Source organism: Phycodurus eques, chromosome 2, assembly GCF_024500275.1.
Source record: "Phycodurus eques isolate BA_2022a chromosome 2, UOR_Pequ_1.1, whole genome shotgun sequence".
NCBI classification, from domain to species: domain Eukaryota; kingdom Metazoa; phylum Chordata; class Actinopteri; order Syngnathiformes; family Syngnathidae; genus Phycodurus; species Phycodurus eques.
In genome coordinates, this window is record NC_084526.1 from 27696285 (window position 1) to 27722942 (window position 26658).

At 42.5% G+C, this 26658-nt stretch overlaps 1 protein-coding gene across 3 annotated transcripts in view; it reads right to left on the bottom strand.

The window, feature by feature from the left end:
- Window positions 1-26399, bottom strand: part of gpc5a (glypican 5a) — a 185863-nt gene extending 159464 nt beyond the window's left edge. For all 3 annotated transcript variants that reach the window (XM_061702415.1, XM_061702423.1, XM_061702432.1), the window contains exons 1-2: window positions 26083-26399; window positions 23322-23483 (exon numbers count right to left, since the gene is read on the bottom strand). In XM_061702415.1, the coding sequence (XP_061558399.1) occupies window positions 23322-23483; window positions 26083-26260 (340 nt within the window). In that variant the 5' untranslated portion in view covers window positions 26261-26399. The remainder of the gene's footprint in view (window positions 1-23321; window positions 23484-26082) is intronic.
- Between the last annotated feature and the right edge of the window lie 259 nt (window positions 26400-26658).

The window sequence follows — 26658 nt, forward strand, 5'->3', positions numbered from 1 at the left end:
AGAAAGCTGTGTTTGTCTACTGTTGTGAATTAGATGAAGATCAGAATATAAGAAGTAATTCAGGTATTTACAAAGAGTTAACATACTTTTTCTTGCAATTGTAGATGCCTAGCAACTGGTTGTCAGGCAAAAGAATCAAGAAATTCTGCTGCCCAATATTGCTGTGACAACGATAAAGCCAAATTTGCGATAAGACACATGAGTTGGGTTGTTGGTTTGATTTATAATATTGCCATTGGATGACAATCCAAAACACAGAGATTTTAGATTGTAAAAACACAACTGATTTTCACCTGAGCAAATGCTAAAACACACACACACGTACATCACTCAGAAAGGATGACAGGCATGTCGGGGTTATTCATGGAAAGACAATATAAAACTACAATTCACATGCTTCGGATTTCTGTGGTAACTCAATGTCAAGCTAAAATAAACTGAGCTGCACAACATGCTCTTGCATACGAGCAAATACAAACACGTCCACATGTCATTAAGCGACACGTGATTAGAAACTCTGTGGCTGGAAGATGGAGGGAAAGCAGAGTTGTGGCCACTCTGACTTGTTTGTTTCACTGAAGCACCACAAACGGCTGGATTGTTGAAGGCTATTGACTTTGACTCATCCCGCTTCCCACTAAATCCTCATCCTCGGACTTCAAACACTGCAAAGACTTTCAATAGAATCTGGCATTCTCCCAAACCTTCTCGCCATCAGTCGTTCATTCTTCTTCACTCTCTGTCCTCCCCTGGATCAACTGCCGACAAAGCAGAGCCCAAATTCATGTGGGAATCTCGAGGAGGGCCCCACTTCGGATTGGGCACACACATGCACACGTATACACACACTCTGTAGTGACAACAAAAGAGTCGGCCAATTGAAAGGTCCCGCACAAAAGAGTAGAGGGCAGCTGTGAACCTGGATTTCAAACGAATCCACCCTGAGTTCAACATATTCAAAATACTCATCTTCCAGCAATCCAGGTCTGTGTGAGTGCTATTCTTGCAACAAAACCGTTTTTGACCAAATGATGCCACTGACAAGTTATGGTTTAGATTGCAGTCCTACTGTAATTTCTCATGTATAATGCAAATTTTTTTCCCAAAAAAATTGTCAAAAGTCAATAGTGCGCAATATACATAGGTATAGAGGAAAATTAAAAAAAAAAAAAAAAAACTTTCACAATTTATAAATGTATGCCGCCATCTAGAGGTTATGAAAAAGGTGTACACTTTCATTGTAATATGCCACCGACACCTAGTGGTTATAAAAAAGGGGTAGCCTACACTTTCATTCCAATATGACAGGGGTACGTATGACTGCATATATGTACAGTTGTGCTCATAAGTTTACATACCCTGGCAGAATTTGTGAAATATTGTTTTGGTATTTTTAAATGCGACTTATGACTGAACAACAACCATCATTAATTTCTTTCTGGTTATGTTTTGTTTAATGATAATGCTTTTCTGAAATGCTTGACAGTTTAATTTGAATCCCATTAAAATAAAATTAAATGTGTTTCGCTTGGACCTTCATGTTTTCTTTAAAGAATTGTACCCATTTTACAAATTCTGCCCGGGTAATCAAACATGAGCATAACTGTGTGTTTTCACATTTACTAAATAAAAGTAGGGCTGTTAATTTCAAAAGAAGAGCAAGTAAATTAAAAGAAAGTATTACGTGTTCAAATGAAGTGCTTAACTCCAAAATAATTCTTTGAAAAAACTAACAAAATACAGATAATACTTCATTGTTTTGATCATATGGGTTGATGCAAAATCATGCATTGTAAAAATTCATTATACATATGTAGAAGGGTTTTCCAGAATTTTGAGGTCAACTTTGGGGGTGCACATTATACATGAGAAATTACGGTACTTATTTATTAAACAGAGCCGACAAGAATATACGAAATATTTGTTGGTCTCCAGTTAAAACAGCTTCCATTCTTCATGGAAGATTTTCTGCAGGATTTTTTAGTGTAATTGGAAAATGTGTCCATCCATAAAGTACAAAATTTGTTAAGGCAGAAGTCATTGATGTCAGAAGAGGGGGACTAGCTCACAATCAATGTTCGAGTTCATCCCAAAGGTTTTTGATAGGGTTGAGATAGAGATTTATTCTGTCATTCCAATCCACACCAAACTCATCCAGCCATTCCTGATTTTCATTCATTTTCCGTACTGCTTATCCTCACTAGGGTCGCATGCGTGCTGGAGCCTATCCCAGCTATCTTCGGGCGAGAGCCGTGGTACACCCTGAACTGGTCGGCAGCCAATCGCAGTGCACATAGAAACAAACAACCATTCGCACTCACATTCACACCTACGGGCAATTTAGAGTCTTCAATTAATCTACCGTGCATGTTTTGGGTATGTGGGAGGAAACTGGAGTGCCCGGAGAAAACCCACACAGGCCAGGCCGGATTTGAACCCGCGACCTCAGAACTGTGAGGCAGATGTTCTGACAAGACATCATACCGCCCATTCCTGATTTTGTTTCATTTTATTTTATTTAACCTTTATTTAGCCAGGAAAACCTCATTGAGATTAAAAATGTAATTTAAGTATACTAAATGGACCTTGTATTGTGCACTGGGTCACACAGTCTTGTTGGTATAGAAAATGACATTTTAAGTCTCTTTTCAGACAGACGGAAGAACGGCAATGGTAGATTTTTAAATCCTAAATGTCCTATTCCAAATTGCTCCTCTTTGTTTCTTTCACTATTTTTGCATCTATGTACTTTGTCCGAACAAAATGTTTTTCATCAGCAGCAGCACCAAACATTCTACGGGGTTGTAATTCGTTTCTGGGAGACACAAGTTAGGGTTTTTCTGTTGTAGATTCCCATGGAACGAACATCTCAGCTGTAATTTTTCATGGAAGAAACAGTGTAATTAGTTCATTGATGACGAGTCTTTGTGTGTTTCTCAAATTTCACAATGCTGAAAGCATAGACTTTTTCAAAATGACAGATGGAGCATTTTTCTTTCTAAATTATTTTTTTTTTGTGTAAATCTTTGTACATATTAGTATAATACGATTAAGGGTCAATTAATTGGCCATGGACTTGGCCAGTTAATGACTGAATGAATAATAAACAATTGATGACATGATTAAGACTCAAAAAAATTATCGATATAGTGTCGTTGTCATTGCTGAGAGAAGTTGCACTGATGCATTACGAGGTCACTTCTATGACAGGATTTGCTCTGAAAGTTCTGGCCTTTGGTCATTAAACCACAGTCAGGTCAACTCTTGCTCCAATGATTGTGCTATAAAGGTGAGGTAATCAACAAAGTTGGGTCCAAGTTTTACTGCAATCCATCCAAACATTAACCCCATGATAACTTCAACAAATTCAAATAGCTTTTGATCCTTGTAATGGACATTTGCAAGTTTCAGGAAAAAGCAATGGCCAAGACTGGATTATCCATCCATTTTCTGAGCTGCTTCTCCTCACTCGGGTCGCAGGCGTGCTGGAGCCTATCCCAGCTGTCATCGGGCAGGAGGCGGGGTACACCCTGAAGTGGTTGCCAGCCAATCACAGGGCACAGAGAAACTAACAACCATTCGCACTCACAGTCATGCCTACGGGCAATTTAGAGTCTCCAATGAATGCATGTTTTTGGGATGTGGGAGGAAACCGGAGTGCCCGGAGAAAACCCACGCAGGGACGGGGAGAACATGTAAACTCCACACAGGCGGGGCCGGGGATTGAACCCGGGTCCTCAGAACTGTGAGGCTGACGCTCTAACCAGTCGGCCACCGTGCCGCCAAGACTGGATTAATTTAATATAATAAATATGTTACTAAAATAGTATTATAGTAGTTGATTACCATTATTCGGAAACTATCAATGGATTAGTCACCAGCCAATCGCAGGGCACATAGAGAGACTAACAATTATTCACACTCACATCCACACCTACTGCCAATTTGGATTCATCAGTTAACCTAACTTGCACATTTTGGAATGTGGGAGGAAGCCGAGTTGTTGCAACTTTGGGATTGTCCCATACTGGGTGGCCATAACGACGAGTCACCTGGTGATTTGTTGGGCACAGTTTATACATCAGATGTCGAGTACCTGGTAAAAAAACAACAACAACTCAAGCACGAGGAGTACATGCAAGCTCAATACAGAAGAGGCTGAGCGCAGCTTCAAACCCAAAACTAACTGACTGTGAAGCAACCACTAACCGCTGCACCAACATGCCAAGTTGTTGAAGTGATTCATTCCATTCTCTTTTATACCATTCATAGAATTGATATCAGTCCAGTAAACATTTGTAAACAATAAATTAATTCAAGAACAATTCAAAAGTTGCTTCTAAGTGAGCAATCCTAGTTCTCTTAAAAGGGAATGTGAATTTCATTCGCAGCACAATAAATCCTTAAAAAGACTAAAATAAAAAAAAGCCAGCCAATTTCCTTGTCCCAAGCGAGCAGCCAATTTGTGCCTTACATGGAGCTTTTACTGGAAGGGAAACTATTATACTATAGCCAGTGATGTAGGGTGATTCAGAGCTGGTCAGATCACAATATCCTGGAAAATAAATTACTGTTCTAAAAAGAGATAAATGATGACAATGATGTTTCTGCCGAAAGTAGCCACCGATGATGCAGCTTTATGAACTTTGCTCACAGGATGTCTATTTCTCCATCGTAAACTACACATTACTTCTTTGTTTTGCCCTCTACTTTCACCTACACTCACCAGTAAAAACATTAGACAAACAATCTGAGATTTAACACTATAACTTTATGAAATAAATATTTGGCATTTATATACTTATACTCACTTTTGACTAGCAATAGATTGTAATATTATCTATTGCAGCTGTAGTTTGCCATCACAGATGGTGTCGTGGTTCACTGTGGATTCAGTTCCCACTAAGTGACAGTCTGAAGGGTGAAAGCTGATTGTCTGTATCAGTCCTGTATGTGCCCTGTGATTGCCTGGCAGCCAGTCCAGAGTGTAGTCCCCCTTTCAACCAAAGTCATAGGCTCCAGCTCCCTGCAACCCTGAACAGGATAAGCGTTATAGCAGGAGCGTCTACTCGAAACTACGGCCTGGGGACCATTTGCAGCCCGCCCATGGCATATACTAAGATTAACAATTGACATGGTCCATATCATTTGCGTGCATTGTACGACAGTAATTACTTTCTACATACCTGTAGGGTGGTCAGAAAGGAGAAGAGAAGCGGCGTTAAAAATGTGAATGTCAAAACCTCTCATTGGGTATAACGCTGCTGACTACTACTACTAATGATAATAGATCAGTTTTACGTAGCGCTTTTCTAGATTTGCAAAAACACATCAAAACTATTTACAACTTAAACAAGAAATTTTGTCGTCATTATGCCCCAATTAAAAACAGCAATTAAGTTACAGGAGCAAATAGCATGAATTGCAATTGTTTGCGCCACTTTCTGTTCGATGTCAAGGTCAGCTTTGTACAGATTGTGCTTGGTTGGTTCTGAGTTGTTATTTTGTGGCTGCTCAGTACACAGGCAGATCTATTCTAATCGGATAAAGGGTTGTTAGGCAAAACATAATCCTTGACATTTTGCTTTACCACCTGTAGCTGTTTTGCCAATAAATATTGCATGTAATAAATATTAAAAACAATATATAATTGCTTTGTATATCTTTATAATGGATTGATTCTAGTGTTAACTAAATATATTTTAAGGTAAAGAATGCCAAAGTTGCCCTTGCAACATTGGATGTTTCTGTATGCAGCCCTTTAAAGAAAACATTTCGCATCCCTTGCTTTAAAGAGAATGGGTGGATTGGTGGGTTTCAGTTTGCAATGTTCTAGAATGTGATGGAATTGTACTGAAAGTACTTCCTAATATTTTAATTACCTTGTGAAGCAATATGACATAATGCAGCCCTATGGGGGGCATAAGCCAGTGCAAACTGGAGGCCAGTCCCAAGCCCGTATAAATGCAGAGGGTTGCGTCAGGAAGGGCATCCGTCTTAAAACTTTGCCAAACAAATATGAGCTTTCATCCAAAGAATTCGATGCCGGATCGGTCGTGGCCCGGGTTAACAACATCCGCCGCCACCGGCGCCGTCAACCTGCAGGGCGCCGTTGGAAATTCTGTTACTGTGGGTCGAAGAAGAAGAAGAGGTGGAAAGCAGGTTCTTCGGCAGAAAGAGAAGAGGCAAGCACAGAGCCTAGAACTGAATGTGGGGATTTTGAATGTTGGGACTATGACAGGAAAATCTCGGGAGTTGGTTGATATGATGATTAGGAGTAAAGTTGATATATTGTGTGTCCAGGAGACCAGGTGGAAAGGCAGTAAGGCTAGAAGTTTAGGGGCAGGGTTTAAATTATTTTACCATGGTGAAGATGGGAAGAGAAATTGAGTCAGGGTTATTTTAAAAGAAGAGTTGGCTAAGAACGTCTTGGAGGTGAAAAGAGTATCAGATCGAGTGATGAGGCTGAAACTTGAAATTGAGGGTGTTATGTATAATGTGATTAGTGGCCATGCCCCACAGGTAGGATGTGACCTAGAGGTGAAAGAGAAATTCTGGAAGGAGCTAGACGAAGTAGTTCTGAGCATCCCAGAAAGAGAGAGAGTCATGATTGGTGCAGATTGTAATGGACATGTTGGTGAAGGAAACAGGGTTGATGAAGAATTGATGGGTAAGTACGGCATCCAGGAAAGGAACTTGGAGGGACAGATGGTGGTAGACTTTGCAAAAAGGATGGAAATGGCTGTAGTGAACACTTTTTTCCAGAAGAGGCAGGAACATAGGGTGACCTACAAGAGCGTAGGAAGAAGCACGCAGGTGGATTACAATCTTGTGCACACGATGTAATCTGCAGGAGGTTATCGACTGTAGGGGAAAGTGTGGCAAGACAGCATAGGATGGTCGTGTGTAAGATGACTCAGGTGGTGGGGAGGACGATTAGGAAGACAAAGACAGAGCAGAGAACCATGTGGTGGAAGCTGAGACAGGACGAGTGTTGTGCAGCTTTTCGGGAATAAGTGAGACAGCCTCTTGGTGGACACGAGGAGCTTCCCGAAGACTGGACCACTGCAGCCAAGGTGATCAGAGAAGCAGACAGGAGAGTACTTGGTGTAACTTCTGGCAGGAAAGGAGCGAAGGAGACTTGGAACCTCACAGTACAGGAAATCGTACAAGGAAAAAGGTTAGCTCAGAACAAGTGGGACACTGAGAGGACCGAGGAGAGGCGAAAGTAATACATTGAGATCCAACACAGTGCAAAGGTAGAGGTGGCAAATGCCAAACAAGAGGCATATGATGACATGTATGGCAGGTTGCACACTAAAGAAGGAGAAAAGGATCTATACAGGTTGGCCAGACAGAGGGATAGAGATGGGAAGGATGTGCAGCAGGTTAGGGTGATTAAGGATAGAGATGGAAATATGTTGACTGGTGCCAGCAGTGTGCTAGCTAGATGGAAAGAATACTTCGAGGAGTTGATGAATGAGGAAAATGAGAGAGAAGGGAGAGTAGAAGAGGCAAGTGTGGTGGACCAGGAAGTGGCAATGATTAGTAAGGGGGAAGTTAGAAAGGCATGAAAGAGGATGAAAAATGAAAAGGCAGTTGGTCCTGTTGACATTTCTGTGGAAATATGGAAGCATCTAGGAGAGGCGGCTGTGGAGTTTTTGACCAGCTTGTTCAATAGAATTCTACCGTGTGAGAAGATGCCTGAGGAATGGAGGAAATGTCTGCTGGTGGCCATTTTTAAGAACAAGGGTGATGTGCAGAGCTGTGGGAACTATAGAGGAATAAAGTTGAGGAGCCACACAAGGAAGTTATGGTAAAGAGTAGTGGAGGCTAGACTCAAGACAGAAGTGAGTATTTGCGAGAAACATGCCTAGAAAGAGTACCACAGATGCATTATTTGCCTTGAGGATGTTGATGGAAAAGTACAGAGAAGGTCAGAAGGAGCTACATTCTGTCTTTGTAGATCTAGAGAAAGCCGGTATCAGAGTACCCAGAGAGGAACTGTGGTACTGCATGCGGAGGTCTGCTGTGGCACAGAAGTATGTTAGAATCATACAGGACATGTACGAGGGAAGCAGAACAGTGGTGAGGTGTGCTGTAGGTGTGACAGACGAATTTAAGGTGGAGGTGGGACTGCATCAGGGGTCAGCCCTGAGCCCCTTCCTGTTTGCAGTGGTGATGGATAGGCTGACAGATGAGGTTAGACTGGAATCCCCGTGGACCATGATTTTTGCAGATGACATTGTGATCTGCAGTGAAAGCAGGGAGCAGGTGGAGGAAGAGTTAGAAAGATGAAGGCATGCACTGGAAAGCAGAGGAATGAAGATTAGCCATAGTAAAACAGAATATATGTGCATGAATGAGAGGGCTGGTGGGGGAAGAGTGACACTACAGGGAGAAGAGAAAGAAAGGGTGGAGGAATTTAAATACTTGGGGTCAACCATCCAGAACAATGGTGAGTGTGGTCAGGAAGTGAAGAAACGGGTCCAAGCAGGTTGGAACGGGTGGAGGAAGGTGTCAGGTGTCTTATGTGACAGAAGAGTCTCTGCTAGGATGAAGGGCAATGTTTATAAAACAGTGGTGAGACCAGCCATGATGTACGGATTAGAGACAGAGGCACTGAAGAGACAACAGGAAGCAGAGCTGGAGGTGGCGGAAATGAAGATGTTGAGGTTCGCTCTCGGAGTGACTAGGTTGGATAAAGTTAGAAATGAGCTCATCAGAGGGACAGCCAGAGTTTGATGTTTTGGAGACAAAGTTAGAGAGAGCAGACTTCGATGGTTTGGATACATCCAGAGGAGAAATAGTGAGTATATTGGTAGAAGGATGATGAGGATGGAGCTGCCAGGCAAGAGAGCTAAAGGAAGACCAAAGAGAAGGTTGATGGATGTCGTGAGGGAAGACATGAGGGCAGTTGGTGTTTGAGAGGAGGATGGAGGAGATAGGCTTACATGGAAAAGGATGACGCGCTGTGGCGACCCCTAAAGGGGCAAGCTGAGAAAGGAAAAGAAGAAGATGAAGCAATATGAGATGGGTAAAATATTAGAAATACACTATACCGCCAGAAGTATTCGCTTAGCTGCCTTGACTCATATATGAATTTAAGTGATATCCCATTCTTAATCCATAGGGTTTAATATGACATCCGTCCCGCCCCCTCTGCAGTTATAACAGCTGAAACTCTTCTGGGAAGATTTTCCACATGGTTTAAAAGTGTGTTTATGGGAATTTATGACCATTTTTCCAGAAGCGCATTTGTGAGGTCACATACTGATGTTAGACGAGAAGGCCTGGCTCTCAGTCCTCTCTAATTCATCCAAACGTGTTCCACAGGGTTGAGGTCAGGATTGTGCAGGCCAATCAAGTTCATCCACATCAAACTCTCTCATCCATGTCTTTATGAACCTTGATTTATGCGCTGATGCACAGTCATGTTGAAACAGGAAGGGGCCATTTCCAAACTGTTCCCACAAAGTTTGAAATATCCTAAATATTAGCCCCTGAGCTCCAGTGAAAGGAACTCTGAATCTTTCAGGATACCAAGAGATTTTTGGACAGTCAAAGAGTTTGGGGATTACCCCTTCCTGTTCCAACATGTTTGTGCACCAGTGCAAAAAGCAAAGTCCATAAAGAGATGGATAACAAAATTTGGTATGGATGAACTTGACTGCCCTGTACAGACTCCTCCCCTCAACTTGACAGACCACCTTTGGGTTGATTTTGACCGGACAGTAAGCCAGGCCTTCTCGTCCAACGTAAGTGTGTGACCTCACAAATGCACTTCTGGAAAAATGGTCATAAATCTCTTGATATCCTTCCTGTTCCAACATGACATGTGCATCAGTGCATAAATCAAGGTTCATAAAGACATCATGGATGACCGAGTTTGATGTGGTATGTGATATGTGATATGTGACAAACCATGTGGATTTAGAATGAGACACCACTTAAATTCATACTGTATGTTAGTCAAGGCAGGTGAGGGAATACTTTTGGCAATATGTATGCAAGTCTATCTTTTCGCAGTGAATGAGAGAAGTAAGCTTGATCTGCACTCTTTTGTTTGATTCATTTCAAGAAGTCTGGATTTTTCAAGCATCATGATGAGGAGAAAATAGAACATTCCCTTAGATTGTGTTAAAAAGGCTCAAGAAAGACTGTCTTACAGGAACTGAAACTTACATTGTAGTATGTGGGTTAAAGTAATGGCACTACAAAAATTATTTTTAAACTAACATACACTGAAGTACGGAAATATTTAAATAGTTCTCATTGTTTTGAATCATGAGCTACGGTCTCTGGATGGTAAGGTTTCTAATCTACATGTGTATTTTTGTGCATGGTTTGGACCACACTAAAAATAAAAGGCAGTGAGTGTGGCGAGAGCTGCAAACAAAACCAAACACTGGATGAAGACATTCCTCTGTCTGTATGTCCATTCACTGAAGCACTTCCCCCCAACCTTATGCACCCAAAACAACATGTTGGAGGTAATGTACATCCTTAGCCAAAACAGTTATTTCAGAAACACATCTATATATTGCTATATGAATGAAATTTAACAGCAGTACTCATGTCTGATCTGTAAAACAGATGACTCTCCCTCTCAACTGAAAGCTTTTGTTTGGCAAAGAGTGAGACAGCTGACCCTCACTAGGCTCCCGGGCGTACTGTAGCCTATCCCAGCAATCGTCGGGCGAGAGGCAGGGTACGCCCTGAACTGGTCGCCAGCCAATCGCAGGGCACATATAAACAAGCAACCATTCACAACTATGGTCAATCGAGAGCCTTCAATCAACCTACCAGGACGGGGAGAACATGCAAACTCCACACAGTCGGGGCTGGGGATTGAACCCGGGTCCTCAGAACTGTGAGGCTGACGCTCTAACCAGTCGCCCACCGTGCCACCGTAATATAATATAATATAATATAATATAATATAATATAATATAATATAATATAATATAATATAATATAATATAATATAATATAATATAATATAATATAATCCATCCATTTTCAACACCGCTTATCCTGGTTAGGGTCGTGGGGCGCTGGAGCCTATCCCAGCTGACTTTGGGTGAGAAACGGGGTACCAGAATGTATCAGGATGGTTGCCAGCTTACCGCAGAGCACAAACAGACAAACAACCATTTACTGTACACTCATAGTCACACTCAAGGATAGTTTAGAGTCTTCAATTAACCTCACATTTTTTTAATGTGGAAGGAAACCACAGTACCAGAAGAAAACCCACACAATCACAGGGAGAACATGCAAACTTCACACAGGAAGGCTGTGCGAACCACTTGTTTACCGTGCTGACAATTAAGGAATCAATCTAAGGAATATATTACATGATATTATATTATATTATATTATATTATATTATATTATATTATATTATATTAGGGATAATAGGGACATAATAGGGATAACCAGTATAGAAAATGGATGGATTGATGGAGGTTCCCTAATTTCCTTACAGGTTTACTAAAGTACAGTATACTGTAAAATGTAAACTCAAACTTGTGGATGAAATTATTTCTTTTTACTTTATAATCATTCCACCCAAAAAAAGAACAGTTCAAATTAAATTTAAAGCCCCAAAATAAATATTACCTTCCTAACCATAATGAGCATTTGTACTCCAAAGCTCTGAACTATTTTATGATGACAAAATTGTCACAGTTGGAGTTGTCGAAGGCGAGGAAGGCAATGCAAAAACGTGAAGGACCCAAGTGCAGGGAAGCAGGGAGGCAAGGCAGGAATTCAGGAGTCTCGAAAAATATATCCAATTTCCAAAAAAGGCAAACAAAGAACACAGATTAAGCAAACTAAACGAAGTCCAACAACAGATAACCAAAATAACAAAGAAACACTTCAATAAACCTAAAACTGGAAACAAACTATGACTGGTGCGTAAGACATGGAACAATGAAACGACAAGTACTGAAAGAAACCAGGGAACTAAATGCAAACAGATTGACGAGACAACGAGGAACACCTGGACAAGACACGAGCGCCTGGAGGGTGCTGATTGGTCGACACAATGTAGAAGGTTGACGAGAACAGGTGGACACAACAACCAAACGAGACAAACATGGACCACAGGAAAACATGGAACAAAGCTAAACACAACCCAAACCAAAACACAGACCATGACAAAATCACACATTGACGTTGACAAAGTTTTGATTACTTCCAGAAGCAAAGTTAGTTTTGAAATATTTAGAATAATACTTTGAACCATGTTTTGCAGCTACACTGCCAGTGCCAGTGCCAGTCAGATGCAGATAGATAATGGGAGGAACACTTTGGTCCAGATCCCCTATTTCATCTGGCCCTACAAGAACAGAATGGCAATACTCGTTTTGTAGTTATAGTTGTAGCTGTAAATGTCTAAGCCTTGAGTGATCTCTTAAAGTGTTTCTACAACCCCAAGTCCAATGAAGTTGGGACATTGTGTTAAACATAAAAATACAATGATTTGCAAATCATGGTCAACCTATATTTAATTGAATATACTACAAAGACAATATATTTAATGTTCAAACTGATAAACTTTATTGTTTTTAGCAAATAATCATTAACTTAGAATTTTATGGGTTCAACACGTTCCAAAAAAGCTGGGACAGGTGGCAGAAAAGACTGAGAAAGTTGAGGAATGCTCATCAAACACCTGTTTGGAACATCCCACAGGCGAAAAGGCTAATTGGGAACAGGTGGGTGCCATGATTGGGTATAAAATGAGATTCCCTGAATTGCTCAGTCAGTCACAAGCAAAGATGGGGTGAGGTTCACCTCTTTGTGAACAAGTGTGTGAGAAAATAGTCGAACAGTTTAAGGACAATGTTCCTCAATGTACAATTGCAAGGAATTTAGGGATTTCATCATCTATGGTCCATAATATCATCAAAAGGTTCAGAGAATCTGGAGAAATCACTGCATGTAAGCGCCAAGGCCGAAAACCAACATTGAATGCCCGTGACCTTCGATCACTCAGGCGGCACTGTATCAAAAACCGACATCAATGTGTAAAGGATATCACCATATTGGCTCAGGAACACTTCAGAAAACCAATGTCAGTAAATACAGTTCGGCGCTACATCCGTAAGTGCAACTTGAAACTCTACTATGCAAAGCAAAAGCCATTTATCAACAACACCCAGAAACGCCGCCGGCTTCTCTGGGCCCGAGCTCATCTAAGATGGACTGATGCAAAGTGGAATAGTGTTCTCTGGTCCGACGAGTCCACATTTCAAATTGTTTTTGGAAATTGTGGACGTCGTGTCCTCCGGGCCAAAGAGGAAAAGAACCATCCAGACTGTTATGGACGCAAAGTTCAAAAGCCAGCATCTGTGATGGTATGGGGCTGTGTTAGTGCCAATGGCATGGGTAACTTACACATCTGTGAAGGCACCATTAATGCAGAAAGGTACATACAGGTTTTGGAGAAACATATGCTGCCATCCAAGTCCATCCAAGTCCCACCCTGGAAAAAATATATATATTTTTTTTTCTTTTTCATGGACGCCCATGCTTATCTCAGCAAGACAATGCCAAACCACATTCTGCACGTGTTACAACAGTGTGGCTTCGTAGTAAAAGAGTGTGGGTACTAGACTGGCCAGCCTGCAGTCCAGACCTGTCTCCCATTGAAAATGTGTGGCGCATTATGAAGCGTAAAATACGACATCAGAGACCCCGGACTGTTGAACAGCTGAAGCAAGAATGGGAAAGAATTCCACCTACAAAGCTTCAACAATTAGTGTCCTCAGTTCTCAAACGTTTATTGAATGTTGTTAAAAGAAATGGTGATGTAACACAGTGGTAAACATGACCCTGTCCCAGCTTTTATGGAACGTGTTGTAGCCATAAAATTATAAGTTAATGATTATTTGCTAAAAACAATCAAGTTTATCAGTTTGAACATTAAACATCTTGTCTTTGTAGTGTACTCAATTAAATATAGGTTGAACATGATTTGCTGTTTTTATTTATGTTTAACACAACGTCCCAACTTCATTGGAATTGGGGTTGTACAAGTGCAGTTTGATATTAGCCACCAAAGACCCCTTTCTTCCTTTAAGGCCTCACAAAGGTGTAAAAAGGTCAAATTGACCACTTTATAAGAACATTCTTTTGAATCAGTGGTCGTCAGGATCTCAACAGCTGACTCGCAGTGGTTTATGTCTCTTAAGTTTTATTTGACCCCTACCTGCCATGGAGCTGAGATGGAAACGTTTGGTTGCCATGGATGGAAGACAAAACTGCTCAGGATGGAGAAAAAATGTCTTTCTTGAAGCCAGGCTCAGCATGCATCTGTGTGCAACGTGTGTGTGCATGTGTGTGAACTATTCACAAACCTCAGAACCAGCATATGAAAACATTCCACGCTGGGAGACTTTCAGACAGAAGACAAGAAGAAATAAGAAAAATGTGACGAAGCGTTGCAACAAGATGAGTTGTGCTTTGAAGCTCCACTTGTAATTAGCACCTCATATGCTTACTGTTACTCTATATTTTTGACATATTGAGAAGTATTCTAAAAGATCCCATGGAAGGTTTTATAACCATGGTCCATTACAGACAAATGGAGAGTCCCACCCTGGAAAAATACATTTTAAATAGCACTTTGTGGGTTGTTTTTTTTATCTCCCTGCGTCTTCTCGGTGTGACAGACTGTGATTTATTAACATTCTTTGCACCTCTTTCCCATCAGCTGTGTCATATGAGGATGCCTAATTGAAGGCTTTGCTGAACAAATGGAGACATTAGCCTTAACCCCCCTCCTCCCCCTTTTAACTAATTACTCCTCCTGCCTGTGTATGCACTCCCGCTCACTGTTATTTCTCCATTACAGGACAGACTGCCAATCAATTGCTAATTAAACTGAAGGTTGTTTTTGTTTGTTTGGTTGTTTGGTTGGTTGGTTGGTCGTACATTTGTTTTTGTTTCACCATGGGCCTTAACAGCAAACAATGTTCACAAGGAAATTGGATAAAACAGCTTGTCAATTATTCTTTATGCTCCGTAACATGCTCTGAAAATGTGTCACTCGAGGGTGGACAAATGTTTATATCACGATTCAAAACAAAACAAAACTCACTCATGAATAAGAAGCGATTCACTCACATCAAGTCGGCATCACTGAGCAGTTGGGAAACACATTAAATAGTTGACTTGCATTTCTTTTATGTTCACACACAGACGGAAAAAAACAGCTTTTGCCCCACTTTGTCAAGATTTAAGAATTTATTATTATGTTGGCGGCACGGTATCCGACTGGTTAGAACGTCAGCCTCACAGTTCTGAGGACCCGGGTTCAATCCCCGGCCCCGCCTGTGTGGAGTTTGCATGTTCTCCCCGTGGTCAGGTCGCGGGGGAAGTAGCTTTAGAAGGGACACCCAGACTTCCCTCTCCCCAATCCCTTCATCCAGCTCTTCCGGGGGTATCTCGAGGTGTTTCCAGGCCAGCCGAAGGATGTACTTTCTCCAGCGTATCCTGGGTCGTCCCCGGGGTCTCCTCCCGGTGGGAGCACCTGGAACACCTGGAGGCGTCCGGGAGGCATCCGAATAAGATGCCCAGCCACCTCATCTGGCTCCTCTCGATGTGGAGGAGCAGCGGCTCGACTCTGAGATCCTCCCGTATGACCGAGCTTCTCACCCTATCTCTAAGGGAGAGCCCGGACACCCTGCGGAGGAAACTAATTTAGGGCGCTTGTATCCGGAATCTTGTTCTTTCGGTCGCAACCCACAGCTCGTGACCATAGGTGAGGGTAGGAACGTAGATCGACCGGTAAATCGAGAGATTCGCCTTTCGGCTTATCTCCTTCTTTACCACAACAGATCGATACAAAGTCCGCACCACTGCAGACGATGCACCGATCCGCCTGTCGATCTCCCGTTCCATTCTTCCCTCACTCGTGAACAAGACCCCAAGATACTTCAACTCCTCCACTTGGGGCAGGATTTCATCCCCGACCTGGAGAGTGCACGCCACCCTTTTCCGACTGAGGTCCATGGTCTCAGATTTGGAGGTGCTGATTCTCATCCCAGCCGCTTCACACTCAGCTGCGAACTGCTCCGGTGAGAGTTGGAAGTCACGGCTTGATGAAGCCAACAGAACCACATCATCTGCAAAAAGCAGCAATGCAATACTGAGGCCACCAAACCAGACCCCCTCTACGCCTCGGGTTCACCGAGAAATTCTGTCCATAAAAGTTATGAACAGAATCGTTGATCATCGGTCTTGGTGGAGTCCAACCCTCATCGGAAACCAGTCTGACTTATTGCCGGATATGCGGACCAAACTCTGACTCCGGTCGTACAGGGACCGAACAGCCCGTATCAAGGGGTTCGGTGCTCCATAATCCCGAAGCGCCCCCCACAGGACCCCCCGAGGGACACGGTCGAACGCCTTCTCCAAGTCCACAAAACACATGTAGACTGGTTGGGCGAATTCCCATGCACCCTGGAGGACCCTGCCAAGGGTGTAGAGCTTGTCCACTTTTCCACGGCCAGGACAAAAACCACACTGCTTCTCCTGAATCTGAGATTCGACTTCCCGACGGACCCTCCTCTCCAGCACCCCTGAATAGACCTTACCAAGGAGACTGAGGAGTGTGATCCCCCTGTAGTTTGAACACACCCTCCGGTCCCCCTTCTTAAAAAGGGGGACCACTACCCCAGTCTGCCAATCCAAAGACACTGTCCCCGATATCCATGCAATGTTGCAGAGGCGTGTTAACCAGGACAGCCCTACAGAATCCAGAGCCTTAAGGAACTCCGGGCGAATCTCATCCACCCCCGGGGCCTTGCCACCGAGGAGCTTTTTAACCACCTCGGTGACCTCAACCCCAGAAATAGGAGAACCCGCCCAGAGAACCCAGACTCTGCTCCCTCATGGGAAGGCGTGTCGGTGGAATTGAGGAGGTCTTCTAAGTATTCTCCCCACCGGCTCACAACGTCCCTAGTTGAGGTCAGCAGCGCTCCATCCCCACGATACACAGTGTTGATGGTGCACTGCTTCCCCATCCTGAGACGCCGGATGGTGGACCAGAATTTCCTCGAAGCCGTCCGGAAGTCTTTCTCCATGGCCTCACCAAACTCTTCCCATGCCCGAGTTTTTGCTTCAGCGACCACCAAAGCTGCATTCCGCTTGGCCAGCTGGTACCCATCAGCTGCCTCAGGAGTCCCACTGGCCAAAAAGGCCCAATCACGCCCTTCCAGGTCTCACTGTCATTGACCACGTGAGTATTGAAGTCCTCCAGCAGAACGATGGAGTCCCCAGCGGGAGCGCTCTCCGGCACTCCCTCCAAGGACTCCAAAAAGGCTGGGTACTCTGAACTGCTGTTTGGTGCATAGGCACAAACAACAGTCAAGACCCGTCCCCCCACCCAAAGGCGGAGGGAGGCTACCCTCTCGTCCACCGGGGTGAACCCCAACGTACAGGCGCCGAGCCAGGGAGCAATAAGTATACCCACACCTGCATCTCCTCGAGCCAGCTTCTGTAGCCGGGGATCGGATCCCCAAAGGTCCCCGCCTTCGGCCACCGCCCAGCTCGCACTGCACCCGACCCCTATGGCCCCTCCCACAGCTGGTGAGCCCATGGGATGGGGGACCCACGTTACCCTTTCGGGCTGTGCCCGGCTGGGCCCCATGGGTACAGGCCCGGCCACCAGGCGCTCGCCTTCAAGCCCCACCTCCAGGCATGGCTCCAGAGGGGGGCCCCAGTGACCCACGTCTGGGCAAGGGAAACCTAAGTACATTTTTTGTCGTCATCACAAGGGGTTGAGCCGTGCTTTGTCTGGTCCCTCACCTAGGACCTGTTTGCCATGGGTGACCCTGCCAGGGGCATAAAGCCCCAGACAACTTAGCTCCTAGGATCATTGGGACACACAAACCACTCCACCACGATAAGGTGATGGCTCAAGGAGGTTGCATTAATCAGTACCCAAGAAATATATACACACACACACGATTCGTATCATGATTCATTTTTGCCGATTCAATACAAGGACGATACTGGTTCGTTGGAACGATACAATCCAAAACTATTCAGTGGCTTGCAATCGATTCAGTAACTTTTTAGCCAAAAATTCAACCAGAGTGAGTGTGAAATAAAATACCTGCATACTGAACAGTGCAGGTGAAATTTCCTAGATTCCTGCTGTTTGTTGTAGGGGAATCAAGTAAAATTAATTACGGTAATTAAATATTAATATTTTCCTGATGTCCTTGGATTTCTTTGTCATAAAACTAAGGGGAACAGCAACTTACTCTTATGTATATTATTTCCGCTATGATTTTACTGGTTCAGCTAGTTCTTTCCTCCAAAACAGATATTTAATTGGTGTTAGAATTATGAAAGTGTTAAAATGTCTCCGCTGTAGAGTCCCTGGCTGGACCCAAAGTTTCAGAATCCCTCTTCTAAACAGTCAAATACTAATGGCCAGAAACAAAGCGTGAGGTTTTAATTAATGTAACGTGAATCGTGTGTGTTTATGTTAACCGTAGTTTGTTGAATGTCTGTCTTATTTGACTCTCTTGATACATTTATGTTGCACTTTGTTTTCATGGAATCCTGACTGTGGGTTGCGTGCGATAATAACATCGTGGTCAGTTCTGCAGTATGCTGAGTGAAGCTAAGTGTTACCTTATCACCTGTCTCAGATACAAGCATGCACTTCCCTGTGATTGCTAAATTTGGTCTACTTCAGCAAGCCAAAAGAGCTCCCGTTTTCCTTGTGTGACTCATCAGCACCACAATGAATAAAAATATCAATATAAAAAAAATACAGTAGCTCTCTCTTAATAGTGTGACGTCAACCAGAATCCCATGATGCAGTGGAAACTATGTAATTATTATATTATACTATATTATACAGCGGCTGAAATAAGTATGTAACACGCCACCATTTTTCTCACTAAATATACTTCCAAAGGTGCTATTGACCTGAAAATTTCACCAGACACAGGAAAGGGGAAAAAAACTATTCAAACAACATTTTAAGTTCACTTGGGTTATATTTGTCTGATATTTACATTTGTTTGGTCATCTTAAACATTCAACTAGGGAAACTATGCAAACATATAATAATTTGAGAAGGGGGGCAATAATTTTTCAAGGCACTGTATCCAAGAAAGAGAATGATCATAAAAATCTATTGTGTAGAAATACTGAACAGTAACAATGTGGGACAAGTGCAGAAAGCCTTGTTGCATATGCTTCTATTATATACAGTGCATGTGGTGGTCACACACTGTTTCCATGGGAGGAAGCTCTTTGGAAAGGAACCAACTGCTGCTTTCGCAGAGTGTCACCTGATTCAGGTAAGCTACCCAACAGCACATACTGCTCAATACTTGGAATGATTCGCAGCTGCTGGATGTGTATAATGCATGAAGTGGTTCATGACTCCAGAATCCATTTCAAACTACTTTCCTCCCACGTCTGTACTTTTTTACAGTAACTTTCTGGCTACAGTGTAGCCAATAAATTACTGTAATTCAAGTTTACAGTTACGGTACAAACCCGATGAAATGTCTTAACTGTGGAATCGTTTTGCCAATGTCTGTAGGAACTCTCACATTTTTAATGGATTGTTGCCAAGTTATTGTGCTTATAATGAAGAAGAAACATTGGGCAATGCTAAACTTAAATCTCAGAGCACTTGTCTGACACCAAACTGCAAATTTAAAAGATGATCTGAGTCAGCTGCTGGCTTGTACGGCGCAGCCTGATGGAAGCAGCTGCCAATGTTTGTTAACTCTTGAGAGTTGATATTGACAAGGAACTTGGTTTCTGTTTGGCAGGAGTGCACACTCGCTGCCATCTCAGCGGCAACCAACTGTCAGCACATTTACACTTTTGTCGGAAATTAAGCAGGATGGGGGATAGAGTAAAAAAGAGGTTTTGTAAAATAATTCAGCTGGTGATAATGTGGGGTTATTTTTCCAATCAAGAAAATAAATGCTGACAATAACTATAAAGCCAATGCCGGGTAGGATATGCATCACAAAGAGTCACTGCAGTTGCACAAGTACTGTTGTCTATTTGGAGTTTATCTCATATGAACCATCCCGCTGCCAAAAACTGCAGGACTTCAATGAAGCACCAAACAAGCATTTATCTAAATACTACCATAAAATATATACCCTTTATTGCTGTCTATAAAATATTTGCGGGGAATTTAGAGTCTTGACTCAACCTCCCATGCAGGTTTTTGGATGTGGGAGGAAACCGGAGTGCCTGGAGAAAACCCACACAGACACGAGGAGAACATCTTAACTCCACACAGGCGGGGCTGGGATTTGAACCCCGCTCCCCAGAACTGTGAGGCAGATGTGCTAATCAGTCGTCCATCGTGCCGGCACTTTTTAACCATCTGGCTAAACAGGATAAAAATCTCCTAGCCACACGTGTGTGTGTGCAGTAGCTAGCCACAACATCACGTGTGTTTATGGCTAAACCTTGAACCACACTTAACCAGTCCTTCTCACTGGAAGCCAATAAGCTTTTAACAATGTGGGCCTAATTAAAATTCCCTAGTCATCAATCAAGACTTAAGGCTGAACGATTTGGGAAAATACTCTAATTGCAATTTATTCATTTAATTTTACATATATTGCAATTTTATATTATAAATATTGCGATTTGTTTAAATTCACCTTCAGCATTATTCACTAAATGCAAGAAATAAATCATTCTATATGTATGACCAAGACGAGATTGGATACAGCCACTACAGACAATCAACAACATTTTCCTGTAGGCCAGGCCAAAATGTTATGATGAATTGATATGAATACAAACCTTTACTTTAATATTGAATTGTTAAAAAGAAAACACATCACAGTAGAATATTGACAGATTGTTTTACCTGGCAGAATTTGTGAAATATAGTTGTTGTTTTTTTTTTTTTTTAATACGACTGATGACTGGACAACAACCATCATTAATTTCTTTATGGTTATGTTTAATGATAATGCATTTCTGAAATGCTTGACAGTTTAATTTGAATCCCATTAAAATAAAATTAAATGTGTTTCATCTGGCCCTTCATGTTTTCTTTTTTCTTTGTACCCATCTTACAAATTCTGTCTGGGTAATCAAACATATGAGCACAACTGTGTGTTTTCTCATTTCCTAAATATAATTAGGGCTGTGAATTTCAAAATAAGAGAAAGTAAATTAAGAACCAAGTATTATGTGTTCAAATAAAGTGCTTAACTTTATAATAATTATTTGAAGAAAAATAACAAAATACAGATTATACTTTTACGTTTTGATCATATGGGTAGAAGCAAAAGCATGCATTGTAAAAATGCATTATACATAGGTAGAATGGTTTTCCGGAATTTTGAGGTCAACTTTAGGGGTGCGAATTATACATGTGTGCACATTATCCATGACAAATTGCAGTTATATTAAATGCTGATTAATGTTCTTATCAATTCCACATAATTTATAAGAATTGACCCTTGGTTCCACATAACATCTACACCGCCGCCTTCTTGATCGATTTTGCAGCATAATTAAACGTATCATCTGGTCATCTAGGTCCATTTGTTCTAGCAGACACTGTTCCACGGGCGCCATGGTTGTTGCTTTGTTCTTTGTTCCCGAGAGGAAAGTAAAAACGGCTACCAGAAATGGCCAAAACATGCAGATGCCTGTGGTGTCCTAGCCAATACCAACTGTAGCGACACTCCCGACTTAGAGAAAAACTGCAGTACATTTTCAAAACTAAACTGCGCATGGGATAGCCGCAGTGACGTCAGCGCGGTCACCGCCTGCGTGAGTATAAAGAAGCCTAAACCTTGCTACTATGTTAGCACCTTAGCAACCTGTTGTTGTGATCAAGTGGGCTCAGGATGCCGTCCGGGTGATGCTGGATAGAAGTCCTGGAGCGGAGCATGGAACGGACTGCTTGTATAGGAGTGGTAAAATCTAAAATTTTAGATCTTGTCCAATCCTTGTTTTTTTGCTGACATCGGACAGATTTCCGATCTCAAGGATCGGATCAGGACACCCCTAATTATTATGGTTGTAATTTACATTACAATATATTTTTGTAGGTTATTTTACATGAAGGTATGAGCTCTAGATAGTCAACATAGACAAATGTTGGTGGAAAAAATTCACTCCACAGTGTCTACTTGTTTTTCTTCTCCCAACGTGCCTCAGTATTGATTGTTTTGAGGACTGCTTCAGTCATCCTAGGAAACTCCTCTGACATCACTATTGTTAAGATGCATAAAGGCATCAGTCTGATGCTGCGTTCACACCGGACACGACTTGGACCATTCAGGTGACGTAATTACATATAAAGTCAATTCAGTTCACGTGAATAGGCCTGCGCGAATTGTGCCGGGCGACGCATATGATGCGTTTGACACAACGCGAAGTTGGGCGACCATGCGAAAATTCGTTCCTTTACACATTTGCTCGGTGTTTGTAGATTTGAACTATAAGCCACAAATTGTGTCATGACAGTCAGTTGGCATTGAGAATAGTGAGCAAAGGGCCAGTCTAGAGGACGGGACGTGCCGCTGGCCGCCGTGGCCGTGAGAGTCGGGTGGTCGGGCTGGAAAGGGGCGTAATTTCTGATATATGTTCTACACATACACTTGCAGTTGAAAAGTTTATTGCACGCACGATTATAATAGCATTCTAATATTCTAATAAATGCACAGAAAAACATATATTACTTTAAAAATTGAAGGTTTTTTTTTGCTATTTCGAGGTTGTTTAAATGTTTGTTTTTTTCACCTTCACCTTTTACGGGTCCACCATGTTGCTGCTCAAATTGACCAAAACCCACAGCCAATCTCCTGAGTCACCTCAAATGTGCTGCCAAAACTTCTTTAAAAATTGTCTGCTAAATGTAGAATAAGAGCACATAAATGTATTAATCAACCAGTCACGAACTGAGCATTAATATCTTTGACAAGGAAACATTTTGATACAACTCATGTACGAAATCTCTTTAGATGCTGTTAATGGTAGCATTTTTCTAATAGGAAGCTGTTCCATGCCGACTGATCTGAGATGTGTTAGCTGCCTGTGCAGTGCCATAAGGTTTAACCTCCTGGGGCTCTTTCAGGAGCAGACGACCTATCTGACCGCCACATCAGAGTGTACTGGCAGTTGTGGACGGAGGACAGATGCTGTTGTTTGTGTTGAAGAGGGGCCTCACAGCACACACATTCACACCGACACTCTGTTTTCAAAGCACTCACACCACCTCCATTTAACACCTCAAAAGACCTCAGCGGGGATTGGTGTCTGACCAGCTGAGTCTGTCTTACCTGGAAAAGCAGCCACATTGCGCGAGATGAGAAACTTTAGGCTGGAGCTCGAAGTCTGAAGGAGGTTTTCAATGTCCCTCCGTGCCGCTACCTGGTACCTCTCCTCCATCTTTTTAGTGCAGCAGGTTTGGCTTTTAGACTTGCATACTTGAAGATCTGAGCCTGGGAGTTTCAACATACGTAAACATATCTATCAGAACCAAACTTGAAAGAATAGGAACTCTAGCACATTGAATGGGCTTTTACATATTAATTGACATAGGCCACTTGTTAATAAGGTGTTAAGCTATTCAAATGTTTTCTTTGTTCATTGCAGTACTGTAGGTTTTTAACCTGCATACATCATTTGCAATGGAGTTGAATAATTTTAATCCCAAGTGTACACGGCACATGGGATGTGATTAGCACATCTGCGTCACATTCAAAAGGATTTGGGTTCGCTTGCGTTAATTGAATTGCCTCTCGTTGTGAATGTGAGTGTGAATGGTTGTTTGTATGTGCCCTGTGATTGACCAAAAACAGGACCGGGGTGTACCCCACTTCTGGCCCAAAGTCAAACAACCATTCACACGCACATTCACACCTATGGGTAAATTAGAGTCTTCGAGTCACCATTCATGTGTATTTTTGGAATGTGGGAGGAAGCTAGAGTACACAGAAGACCCACAAAAGTATGGGAGGAAACCTGCAAACTCCACACTGGATGTACGGAGCCGAGATTCAAGCTCAGAAGTTGTGATGCAGACTTGCTCACCATTTGACCACTCTGCCGCCCCTGATATACTGTATGAGTAGCATATACAGTATGCACTATTCACAAACATTTCCGGATAATGAGCTTTGGTGTTCGCCTTTCGGGGTGAAATTTTTATAGGTTAATTTAATTTGACCTCTAAACTTTTGTCGAACAGTTCAATGTTTAAGTACTTTTTGCACAGCTTTCTGTTCTCTAACAAGGAGCAGAGTGGCAAAATTCACAAAAAGTGTTTGATTCATGAATCGGCCAATAATTTTGTGGTTTAATTACAATTGGTCCTTTTCATCATGGTACATTTGACATCAGGAGACCAAGAAAACACAAACATGTGGATTTTGTGATTTATGTGGCATTATCACATCTGAAATATCCATCCATCCATTTCCTGAGCCGCTTCTCCTCATTAGGGTCGCGGGCGTGCTGGAGCCTATCCCAGCTGTCATCGGGCAGGAGGCGGGGTACACCCCGAACTGGTTGCCAGCCAATCGCAGGGCACATACAAACAAACAACCATTCGCACTCACAGTCACACCTACGGGCAATTTAGAGTCTCCAATCAATGCATGTTTTTGGGGATGTGGGAGGAAACCAGAGTGCCCGGAAAAAACCCACACAGACACAGGGAGAACATGCAAAGTCCACACAGGCGGGGCCGGGGATTGAACCCGGTTCCTCAGAACTGTGAGGCTGACGCTGTAACCAGTCGTCCACCATGCCGCCATCTGAAATATGCGGCAGATTTTCCACTACTTTCAAATGTAAACAATCTGCACCCATGCAGGACAACTGGAACATCTTGAAAGTGACACAAAGCTCTCCAAATGGTCCTTTGGGCATGTTGAGACAGGGTGAAGGGAGACCATCAGCAGCCTCCATGTGAGGATCAACATGATGTGATGGCTCGTGGAGGAATTTCAACTCTTCCCACCATAACATGAACATGTTCACCCATCTCGCAATATTTCATCTAATGCTACAAAAAGAAACTTCAAACAACACACACAATCTTATTTTGGACACTGTGGGAGAGGGGGGGGGGGGGTCAATCTTGCCCGTTTTCTGACCTTTAATCTGGTAGGAAACTCAGACATGAAGGCCTCTCATATTCTTGGAATTGATGGTCCTTATTTTTCACAAGCCCACACTCACTTGTGAATAATCCTCTGCAGTTACATAGATGTTTGATGGAGTCACGGAGGAAATATATTACATCTTCTATATTTCAATATGCAATGCAAGTGCTGTTTTAGCAAGTGTAATTTAAGATGGTGATGCTGTATGTCCCAGGAGGCACGGAGACATACATACTGTAAAGTGGTTTTGTTTTTTAGGCTGCGATTCTACACATTCAGCAGCTTTGAGATATAAAAGCGCATATGGACATTTAAAATGGAGGCTTGAGGCTTTTCTATCATTTACGTACTACCACAAACATAGTACCGGCGGAGGGGAAATGTGAAGTTTGGAAGACGCATGATGTTAGTCAACTTGTAAACTCCACAATACAAGTCAGCTTTTATATTCCGATCAAACCTTAAGTTTAATTAGAAATCCTCTTTTTTTTTAATCATTGATGCTTTATTTACTAAACTAAATACAATAATTCAAGTTTATGCCTGAAAAATACAGTTCCAACAAGTTATGGTACTTTCAAATTCATTTAACTGCTTTACACAGCAGTGAGAAACACTTTAATATGAAAAAAAAAAAACTATGATATGTTCAAGGAATGCACATTTGTCATTTCGTCACACCGATAGATGCAGCACTCTAATTACTGCACAGAGAAGACATGCCTCAAGAAAGGCACCTTTTATTACGCACAAAAAGCTTTTGAAGTTAGAAAATGACAGGTTGACAGCAACAATGCAGTCTGTAACTAGCGCAAATATTGTCTTTGGAGTATTCGTAAGGAACCTGTAAATCCAAATAGAAACGCGGTAGGGAGTTTAAATCAGTGTCGTCAAAACAAGCATTAGCTGAGCCCATGAATCTCCCACATACCTGGCCTGGGACTTAAAGGCAGCATCTGGTTGGGTCCAATTTGCCGAAGCTGAAAAACCTTGCGCACTTCGTCGCATTTGTGCGGGTTTCCCAAGCAAACGTCGCACAAACACGCCAGCAGAAAAGTGCAGATCGTCCACATCGCAGAATATTTTGAGAATACCCTGGAGAAATGCATGCTTCTATCCAATACAAAATGTTAAGAAGTGTTGAGGTCAGCTCAGGTGAGCCCCGACTGCATCGCAATTTTTCGGACCTGAGAAGATGGCTTACATCCAGTCAGCCATAGAGCCAAAGTTAAAGCGGTCCGAGCGAGTGGCGTGTTTCCAGAAAGCATGCTGAGCAAGTTGGCAGAGGCGGTTCGTTCCTGTTACGTTTCCTACTGCTCGGCGCAGCTCGACGTCACCATCTAGTGGATCACAAGTGCACCCACACTTTATGACTAGCTTTGGGTCTCTATTTATTTATGAATTTTTTTGTTGGGGGGGGGGGGGGGGGGGGGGCTAAACAGGTTGCAAAATATTGACTAAAGTCACTAGGCAACATTTTTTTGTGTTTAAGTGTTCGTTGGCAACG